The sequence below is a fragment of the Hevea brasiliensis genome, chromosome 14 (assembly GCF_030052815.1).
Source record: "Hevea brasiliensis isolate MT/VB/25A 57/8 chromosome 14, ASM3005281v1, whole genome shotgun sequence".
NCBI classification, from domain to species: domain Eukaryota; kingdom Viridiplantae; phylum Streptophyta; class Magnoliopsida; order Malpighiales; family Euphorbiaceae; genus Hevea; species Hevea brasiliensis.
The window spans coordinates 2,730,989-2,741,559 of NC_079506.1; the positions used below are offsets into that span (position 1 = coordinate 2,730,989).

At 35.9% G+C, this 10,571-nt stretch overlaps 3 protein-coding genes across 3 annotated transcripts; 1 reads left to right on the top strand and 2 right to left on the bottom strand.

Annotated features, from left to right (window-relative positions):
• Nucleotides 1–941: 941 nt before the first annotated feature.
• Nucleotides 942–3,706, top strand: LOC110669320 (uncharacterized). Its single transcript, XM_058134780.1, has 7 exons — nucleotides 942–1,379; nucleotides 1,622–1,708; nucleotides 1,811–2,068; nucleotides 2,247–2,411; nucleotides 2,531–2,584; nucleotides 2,697–2,843; nucleotides 3,090–3,706. The coding sequence occupies exons 1-7, from the start codon at nucleotides 1,218–1,220 to the stop codon at nucleotides 3,465–3,467; spliced, it is 1,251 nt and encodes a 416-aa protein (XP_057990763.1). The 5' UTR covers nucleotides 942–1,217; the 3' UTR covers nucleotides 3,468–3,706.
• Nucleotides 3,707–3,899: 193 nt separating this feature from the next.
• LOC110669312 (non-specific lipid-transfer protein 8-like) lies at nucleotides 3,900–4,775 on the bottom strand. Its single transcript, XM_021830915.2, has 2 exons — nucleotides 4,218–4,775; nucleotides 3,900–4,095 (listed from the first exon to the last, which is right to left on the bottom strand). The coding sequence occupies exons 1-2, from the start codon at nucleotides 4,562–4,564 to the stop codon at nucleotides 4,086–4,088; spliced, it is 357 nt and encodes a 118-aa protein (XP_021686607.1). The 5' UTR covers nucleotides 4,565–4,775; the 3' UTR covers nucleotides 3,900–4,085.
• A 2,272-nt stretch (nucleotides 4,776–7,047) lies between these two features.
• LOC110669332 (beta-hexosaminidase 2) lies at nucleotides 7,048–10,297 on the bottom strand. Its single transcript, XM_021830963.2, has 2 exons — nucleotides 9,453–10,297; nucleotides 7,048–8,197 (listed from the first exon to the last, which is right to left on the bottom strand). Exons 1-2 carry the CDS (start codon nucleotides 10,231–10,233, stop codon nucleotides 7,242–7,244), a joined length of 1,737 nt encoding a protein of 578 aa, XP_021686655.1. The 5' UTR covers nucleotides 10,234–10,297; the 3' UTR covers nucleotides 7,048–7,241.
• Between the last annotated feature and the right edge of the window lie 274 nt (nucleotides 10,298–10,571).

Here is a 10,571-nt window from a genome sequence, read left to right on the forward strand (position 1 = left end):
ATTTATAAAAAAATACAATTTAAGAAAATAAAATTCTTAAAATTATTTAATTTTATAATTTACTTGTGCAATTTTATTATTGTTACTTTCACTCAATACAAAAAATTTAAAATTTATCCTTTAAGATTATTTAGAGAAAAAAATTTAATTAATGCGTAAATTGATTTTAAAATACATTTAAATATAAATATTAAAAATATAAAATATAATTAAAAAAATTAAATATAAAAAAAATATTGATAATCATATGCAAATCACAAGGTTTGCTAGTTAAAATATATGACATACATTGATTCGCTTATCACCAATTAATGACAGCAAGTGAAAATTACCGATAATAAACACCAATTTATTATTTTTATGTATTTGTATATATTTAGTAATAAAATATAAAAAATCCTTTAAAAAATAATAAGATATAAAATTTTGGCAATATAAATACTTTTATAATATTATAAATAAAAAGAAAATTAATATCTTTCTATAAATTTCAAATAATAAAAATAATTTTTATTTTTAAAATTATAATCAAATATTAAGAAAAATATTTTTTTAAAAAATTTCTTATAAGAAGCCTAAATCCAACAATGAGAACATCTCTAGTTTCTGATTTAAATCTAAAATTTCGTTTGCATAAAAAAATAACTTATATATTAAAAAAATATTTTTATAAAATTATTTCTTATTATTTAATTATAATACTAAATTAATATATATAAATATTTTTATATTTTGATAAATAAATTAAAAAAAGAAATTATTTTTTTAAAAATACTTTAATTTTTCAAAAATAATTTTTTATTATTAATTTTTATTAATATCTAAATATTAAAAATATTAAATCTGTACAATAGGTGGCGCCTAAATAATAATAATAATAATAATAATAATCTCATTTTACCCAGACCCACCACTCCTATACGTAGCGGGACAGACAGAGGGAGGAGAGGAGGGAAGGCTTGGCTGTATTTTTGTTGGATTGCTGTGAAAAGCCATTTGTCTGTATTTCATATGGTGAAAGAGTGAGTGGCTAGTGGTGGGTGCGTAGGATAAGCGGGCAAATTTGTTAAAAGGTCATTCACTACTCCACAAGTTGCCAATGGTTGAATTTGAAGAAGACTTGTGCTTCTTTGGATAGCGCTGGCTGCTTTGAGCATACCTGATCTTGTTCTGTGAGTCTGCGTCTGAGAATCAATTGAAATTTTGTTCTGTAGGCTATGGCGAGGCATGTGAACATGGTGGCCTCTTTTTTGGTGGTGTTTTTATTGACACCATTGACACATGCTGTTGCTGGAAGTAGAAGCAGCTTGTCTCAGCAGAAGCTGGAGGTTCAGGACCACTTGAAGCGCTTGAACAAGCCTCCAGTTAAATCCATCAAGGTCTTTCCTTTCTATTTTCCCTTCTTTCTCCTCTTTTTCTTATTCCCCTTTTCGGTTTTCAAGTCAGCGGCACTGAGCTCAACCCAACTGGTTTTTTGGGCGGTTGGAGATTAATTGAGGTTTTCTTTTTAACGACTCCTTGGCCTTCTGTTGGTCTTCCATGCACTCATATTGTGGAATTTTGATTCTGCATCAGAAAAACTAAAATTTGCCAACGGTCTTATGTGTTATGCCTAGAACAGAGTCCAGATGGGGACATAATCGACTGCGTTCATATTACGCACCAAACGGCTTTTGATCATCCTTTGCTCAAAAACCATAAAATTCAGGTCACTTACCTCCTTTACTTGATTTGGGTTTTTCCCGCATTTACATCTATACATGTTAGTTTGTTACAGGTATTAATTGATAGGAGGTTTGTGCTGTTATAGATGAGACCGACCTTCTACCCAGAAGGACTTCTCAGTGAAAGCAAGGTTTCGTCAAATTCCGAGGAAGAATCAAACCCCACTACCCAGTTGTGGCACTTGAATGGAAGATGCCCAAAAGAAACAATTCCCATCAGAAGAACGAGAAAAAATGAAATATTAAGAGCAAACTCTGTCAAAAGTTTTGGCATGAAGAAGCACCTCGCTATCCCTCAACCCAGATCTGCAGAACCTGACCTCATTAGCCAAAGTGGCCATCAGGTGCTACTGCTAAATCCATTATGGAAATTGCTTGCCTAGATAAAAGAAGCAATTCCTCAATTACTTAAAAAATGAAAAAATTGTTAGGAAAATGATGTTGGGAAAAGAAAAGAAAAAATCCTTTTAGCCTTTTATGACTTATGGAAATATATTTTTTAACCTCTTTGGAATCTTTTAGCATGCAATAGTTTATGTGGAAGGAGACAAGTATTATGGAGCCAAAGCAACAATAAATGTTTGGGCACCCAAAATACAACAGTCTAATGAATTCAGCTTATCTCAAATCTGGATCCTAGGGGGTTCTTTTGGTGAAGATCTTAATAGCATTGAAGCTGGCTGGCAGGTCTTATCATCATTACAATTTTTCTCTAATAGTTGTTCCATAAAAATTACTTATAGCATCAGTTTTTCTTTTATTATTAAATGCCATTATTGGTCGATTGTTATCTCTGTATAAAACAGGTCAGTCCAGATTTATATGGAGATAACAGAACTAGACTCTTCACTTATTGGACTGTAAGTGCTCGTATTCACCTTTTCTGGTCTTCTCTTCTCATGTTTGCGGTTCTTTTCTATATCATTCCAGTTATGTCAGAATTTGTTTTAATTTCAATTGCTTGTGACACAGAGTGATGCATATCAAGCCACGGGTTGCTACAATCTCCTGTGTTCAGGCTTTATTCAAATCAATAATCAAATAGCAATGGGTGCAAGCATCTACCCTGTTTCTAGCTATGGTAGCTCCCAATATGATATCAGCCTACTTATTTGGAAGGTAAAAGCAGACAACCGACTCTTTCATTTTCTTGATTACAATATGAAGAAAGGAAAACCCATACATGAATGGCTACAGAAAAGAAGTTTGGTCATTCCACTCTCCTTCTTCATTTAATATAAATATGTTCATATTATAAAAGAAAGATAAGGAGAATCTTTCACTATTTGTTTATCTTCTACGTGTTTTTTTATGATCAGTTGAGCATATATATTTTAATTGGAAACTGGGCCAATAATGTTGTAGGACCCAAAAGAGGGTAACTGGTGGATACAATTTGGAAATAACTATGTGCTAGGATATTGGCCAGCTTCGCTCTTCTCTTACCTGGCCGACAGTGCTACAATGATTGAGTGGGGAGGTGAGATTGTAAACTCAGAATTTGATGGGCAGCACTCCACCACACAAATGGGAAGCGGCCATTTCCCTGAAGAAGGATTTGGAAAAGCTGGTTACTTCAAGAATATTCAGATTGTTGATGGATCCAATCATCTCAGGGCTCCTGAAGACCTTAACACTTTTACTGAACAATCCAATTGCTACAATGTTCGAAATGACAACGATGGTGATTGGGGTAACTACTTTTTTTATGGTGGTCCTGGCAGAAACCCGAATTGCCCGTGATCTTACAGGGAGAATAAGATGGAATTAATCAATAAAGATTTGATTCTTGTATCAATTCGAGTGGCGACAAGATTGCCCTTGTGTATATCTTCTACTCTTCCATATTGTACACCATTTATTACTCTTTATAGTTGGCTCGTGACTTGAAAAATTTATGCAAGTATTAAAGCCATTTAAGCATGTATCATCTTTGTAAACTTTTAACTAGCATCATGTTAATGAATTTGTATCTTAGCTCCTATCGAAGCGAATCACTTTTTGTTGACCTCTAATGGAGTTTTGTCAAATGAGATACTCATTCCAAAGCTAAAAGTAACAGCTTCGGTCCTTGGGCGAATACTTAACTGGAGTTGTATATCGAGTTTGAATCTTGGTAACAGGCGAGCCAAATGGGCAAAAAAGAAAGGGATAATTATTTGATCAGGGACAACGTAAACCAAGCACACTTTATTAAGCTTTATTTACTGGAGATGTCCTAGCTAGTAGACATTCCAGCTTATTAGGATAAGATAAGCTTTCCCGTACAAAGATATATAGTCTAGTAGTATTGTTCTCTCTTAGCGTTCCCTGAAACTTAACAAGCAATACGGACGAGGCATCGGGCAGACCACTTCAATTTTAAGTAATCCTGCAAAAAATGCGACAATAAAAATAAATTATGGTTGGTTAACAAGGAAATGTGCAGGAAACTGCTGTGAGTGTCAAAACAAAAAGGGGAAAAAAATCCGTTTAGTCTCTAAGTATATTTACTTGGAGCAATCCACGTTGGGTGAGACAGTGTAAGGAAAGCTGATCCCACAGTTGGCTGGAAGAGCTTGGGCTAATTGAGCATTTGGATTTATTTTCTGGGCAGCTGTCTTGATGCAGGCACAAGCAGCCCTCTTATCAGCAGTGTTTGTTGCAGCAGATGCAAGAGCTGAGGCTCCTGTACAGCAAGCTGCAGGTGGTGCCCCACTTCCGTTCGTTAGGTATTTCACACAAGGTCTCAGGTCCTTGAGCACATCACTGCATGAAACAGCAGCCTCCGAAGCTGGTGCAAGTAAAAGAGGAAGTACAAGAGCAGACATGATTAGAACTGCTACACCCTGAGAATTCATGGTGAAAAATGACAAGGAGATGAGACTAGCTTGACGGTCGCCTTAGTTGGTTTCCGCCTTTATAGTGAAATTGGGAGGGAAGTTCACTAATGCAAGAAAGGTGAAAAGAATATTAAAACGTAGTGATTGATTCAATCATTAAAGAGTGCAAGCAATAGAGAAAGATAATAAAAGAGTGTTAAGTCAAGTTAGGTGGAATGGATTGATGAAATTTTAGCATCAGATCAAGTCTCAAATAACAAGCTAATGCAGCTGTCTCAATTTATAATCTGGGGAAAAAGAAGCATTGATTGGCACTCTGCACCCTCTACCACCAAGCAGGTAACCATCAAGAAGAGTGCTTTCTGCTCCAAATACTTCTTTCTTTCTTCTGCTTCTTATATATATATATATATATATATATATATATATATATATATATATATATATATATATATATATATAATCCGGTAAAATTATTCAAGTAATCACCCCAGAAGTTGAGTAATGCTTAAAAACCTTTTTAGCTAATAATATTGTCAAAAACTTATTTCTAGGAAAACAGTAAGCAACCATCAAATATTTTAGAGGGAAGAATTCTGCTCTATATCTTGAATGGATATCTCAACCATCTGTGATATTTTGCGATAAACTAATCACTAATCAGCAGAAGAAAACATGCCGCGCATCTGGGATATTGCCTTCATATTTCTCGCATGGTTGTTCCGCACTTATTTTCGGTTACTTGTATTGCTCGACCTAGATATTAAATAAATTACTAGAGGACAGGCTTTAAATCATTTCAACGATTAAGCATGAGATTCTTCAGGGTTTGGACAATTGTGCTGGCTGGTTGCATAGTGAAAGATTTGGACCCTTCTGCTACTTGGGAAAGTTGTTGATTAGACAAGTAACATCTTGAATATTGATTGGAAATAAGGAACCGAGCAAGAAGCTCAGCAATACAAGGAACGAAGCAATTCTTATCATGCAGAAAGCAGAAACTTGCATTATGTTTTGAACAAATGAACGTGGAAATGTAATCAATCCTATTAACTTGGCTTTGGATAGAGTATTTAAAATGTAAGATTTTGAAGTGTGGATTTAATAGGTTTATTTTTGAAACGAAAATATATTTTTTATTTAATGAGGTCTAATGCATTCCGTAATTGATGGAGGTACAAAATGAGAAAGAAAATAGAAAGACTACAACTATTATTAATAATAACAACAATAATAATGCAGAAAAGCATATTCATAGAATACTGGTAATAAATTTTCAATAAACAAAATTAAAAAGGATAAATTCTCAGATAGATTTAGTTTATTATAGTCTAAATTAACGGGACAATTTCACATCATCAAATTACATGTTTATTAATAAAAGGTAATCCAGTACATGAAGCATCTCACATTTGTAGACTCTAGGAATGATGGATATAAATAGCTTTACCCCTCCCACATTTTTAGACTGTAGGAAAGACCGTTATAAGTAGCTTTACCTCTCCTCTGCAGAGAAATAGTTTTTAGCGATTTGAACTCGTAACCTCTAAATTACATCAATGATAAATTATAGCATGCAAGAAATCCATTTTATCTAGGCAATCAGGCAAGCAGGTTCAAATTGATCAAAGAATCTCTTTCTAGTTTCAAGTCAAATATCATTAAATACCAAAAGATTGTTCTAAGTAGTGTTATTAAAGGCAACAAAGGGCGCGAGCGAGGGGAGAGGCGAAGCCATGTCGCTTTACTTGGATGAGGCATGCCCAACTTTGGAGAGGAAAGCGCCCCCTGGTAGAAAAGGTGCTGAGGCGCTAAGCAAGAGAGGTGCCGCCTCACTAAATAATATTTTTTTTAACTTAAAAAAAAAAAAAAACATAATCTCTACGTTTCACGACACCGGCAGCATCAATCCTCCATCAGACCACAACCCAACCAGGTATTTCTCTCATCCTTCTTCTATACCCTTTTTCCCCTCTTTTTCTCTTCTCTCACCTGTCCCAGCAAAGCAACACCTGTGTGCAACACTTTCTTCTTCTTCTTCTTCCTTTTTTTTTTTTTTATATCTTCTCTCCTCCTCTCTCCTTCTCTCGTGCCAGCTTCACTCCAGCAAGCAACAACACATCTTTTTTTATATATTTTTGTTTATATATATATATATATATAGGCATTTTGCTTTAAAAAAGCCCTAGCCTTTTGCCTAAAACTATAGAGTTGCCTCTCGTCTTAATAACACTGATAGGACACTGATTCTGACCTTCCATAACACTGATTCTAACCTTCCATAGAAATGAGCAGCGAATGTGCATGCAAGGAGACAGAAAGTCCATGATGAAATAGCACCAGTATCACTTTACAACAGGAAGAAATAAAAATTCTGAAACGGAGTATACATAATTGACCAATGAACAAAACCATAGATTAGATGAAACAAAGATGCGTGCACATATACTGCCACATCTTCCAAAAAAAAAAAAACACATTAACATGCAACTGTAAGAAGGTTAACAAAATCACAACAAAAATTATTCTATGTCCTCTCTTTTGGGCATAAGCCACAGAGTAACAAGGTCAAATTAAAGAATCACAGAATTGTCGGAAAGCTCCTCAATTTTTCAATTCAAATTTATGAAAGTGAAGAGACAAGGAGCCATTCTTAATTTCCCCAGTAAATGTTACAGACAAAACAATGGTGCAACTAAACAAATGGATGAACCGTATTGCACATGCCTGGGTTCCTAATGCACCAGAGTGGCTGAAGCGGTTCAGCATGAATTCCTCTGCTGACCATTCTGTATCTCCACTCATTTAAACGATCCATTGCCCCAGCATACCTCTTCATGCCTGTTTCATCCCTATTTCCTGACCACAAAGTCTCTGCCATTGCTGAAGCTCTAGGCCAAATCCTTGCATCCAGAACTGTTGGATCCGCTTGCTCTGACCATAATGCTACCTCCCCACCAAGCACCAATTTAGACTCTTCCTGGCTCAATCCGTACGTTATGTCATAATTATATATGGTTTGCCATGTTTTAAAAGGTCCACACCATGATCCCCCATTCCCAGCACTACCACCTGTTGGTGGCTGATCATATTGGCTGTCATTCCCAAGAAAGTCGCCATGCCCACAATCCAAATAATAGAATTCAGAGGATGACACAATAGCCCGGTAACCAGCAGAAACAATCAGTTTTGTATTGTTTGGACCATTGTTCCATGTTTGTAGGATAGTATGCTCAGGCGGAAGAATTGAGGCATTCACCTTAACATTGTCATCCAACAAGATATCCTCCCAGTATACCACAGTGCGATTAAGTGATACAATATAAGGGAAGGTTGAATTGACAAAGTTCTCTAATAGCTGACTGAGAGTTCCATTATCAGATAGGAAAGACTGAATGGCTGGGTCAGCTTTCCAACAACCTGGGATGATCTCATCAGCTCCAGCGTGGTAAAATGGTTCGGGGAATAAGGTGACTGTGTCAGCAATTACATTTTTGAGGACTTCATATGTCTTGGGGTTCAGTGGGTTTAGATGGCCAGCTCCTGGTTCGGATGCAAGCCGGTCAGCCCATTCACTACCAGCTGGCCACCAGAACATGTTTGCGCACGTCACAATATTTGGGTATGCTCCAGCCCATGATCCTGTATGTCCTGAAATTACAAACAATTTGACACTCATACCACGTTATTTTAAAGAAATTAGATAGAAAAACACATGAGGTTGACTCAGTGACATGGCCAAATTTTTGGCAATTAATGAAAAGAACTTCCGGTTAGAAACCATGTCAACATTAAAACAAGAATGAGAATGCAACAATTACTAGATCACACATTATATCAACACCAAGAATCACAATTATACAAGTATTACTACATTTGCACAAGTTAATGGCATTCTACAAACTTCATTAAGATTTAGAAAACATTACATAAAAGAAATATCAACTTAGATCCAAAATTTTAAGAATATCAACTTAGATCCAAAATTTTAAGTATAAGAAAATTACATATAACAAAACAGAACTCATCAACAGGCTAAAACTACCCTTAATAGTAAAATTAAAAAAAATTATAATTTTCTATTCTATCAAAAAAATCTTGGACCTAATAAATTTAAAACAATTAACAAACATATAAACCAATTAACAATGTAATAATAAATATAAAATAAATTCACATGTCTCATAATATAGGATATTTATATAACATAAATAGAACTATTACTAAGTGCACAACAAACTTAGATATTAAAAAGTTAGTACAAAAATATAAAAAATCTTATATAGTTGTTTGGACATATTAATAATAAATAGATAGAAAGCCAATTTGTTATTTTCATCTTCTTCTTTAACAAATGGAGTTTGATATCGTCGTCACAAGCAAAAAAAACCTCTCAACCAAATGTTCCTTGTCCTTCAAAAAGTCAAGCAAAAGGTAAAATAAGTACAAGTTGGATAATTGAGAGAAAATTTTTTCATAAATGTTGTTATGTAAGTTTTGTGGAATTCATATCAAATTCAATGGAATTGGTTTTAGTTATAACCAATTCCATGAAATTGAATTCCAAGCATTGAAATCTTTTTTTTTTTTTCAAACCAAACACACAAAATATGAAATTCAACTGAATTCCACAAAATTTTGTGGAATTGAATGGAACAAAACATAGCCTTAGGTTTTGCAAAAGAGTCCTGCTTGTTCTTATAATACTAGTAGTAAACAAGCTAATTAGTTCGAGAGAATGAGAGATCCATAACATAAGTGTTCAGCAGTTAATTACACTGTTGCAAAATTGTTCATCAGTATTCAAGTAGCAGGTTCTATACTAGAATTTGAACAGAGATATAAATGCTGTGGTAATTAAATTAAATTAAATTAAATTAAATTAAATTTAAGATTATATACTGACCGGGAGAGTCGATTTCTGGTAGAACCCTAACCCCGTGTTCCAAACCAAACCGAACAATGGCTGCAACATCCGCCGGGGAGTACTGCATGCGTGGCCCATAAGAACCCTTGGCTGCAAGTTCAGGCACAGACGGTAGCACCAAAGGAAACGAATGGGAATCCGTAATGTGCCAGTGGAACACATTGAGCTTATTAGCACTCATGGCCCCAATGGTTCGTAATAAATCCTCCACCTCATAGTAATTCCTGGAGGTATCCAACATAACCCCTCTGTGAGCGAAGAGCGGAAAGTCCCATATGTAGAGTCCCACCGGCACGCGCGAAGGGTCGCCCCACACCAGTTGGGAGAACGTCTCCAGACCCCTCATTGCCCCCCACACCGTCTCAGCCGTCAAATTGGCGGTGGGCCCGGTGCTGGGGATGGAAAGGCTGTACGATTCATTGACACCATGATGGAGTGGGGCGGTGAGATCGGCGACGATGATAGCAAGAGTCTGCAAGGAAGGGGATGAATTGACGAGGTTGACAGCGGGGTCGACGAGAGGTCGGTGGTGCTCGGTTAGAATTTGGAGGAGATAGCGCTTGACAGCGGGAGAGAGGTAAGGGTGGTTGGGAGAGGAGATGGAGAAGGTTGGGGAGAGAAGAGTGGCCTGTGGATGAGGCCATGACAAAGATGTAGGCTTCGGCCACACGTTGATCCCTGCAGACGCAGACGTTGGTGTTAGGGAGGAAAAGAGGCCCAAAATCAACGCGCAGCTTACGGGGATAATAATAAATCTCATTGTTTTGTTACACTAGTAGTAAAAAATACTTGCTTTAGCTTTATTGCAATTGCTGATCGATTGAACTTGGAACTTGTCATTTATATATTTGCCAGAGCGTAGAAGTTTTGTTTGTCGTTTTAGATTTGTTGTTTTATAATTTGGAACTTAGCAATTTGACTTCTATGTTCATCATCGAATTGACTAGTCCACTTCAAAGTCACCGTCTTTTGCAAGAGAAATGCTCCGGCGTTACAAAACTAATCGTTCCTTCCGACAATGCGGTCAATTTCTTTTCTTAGGGGCTGGGCGTGGCGGTGCGAGTTGTTTTACGCATTGGCATTTTGTTTCATTCCACC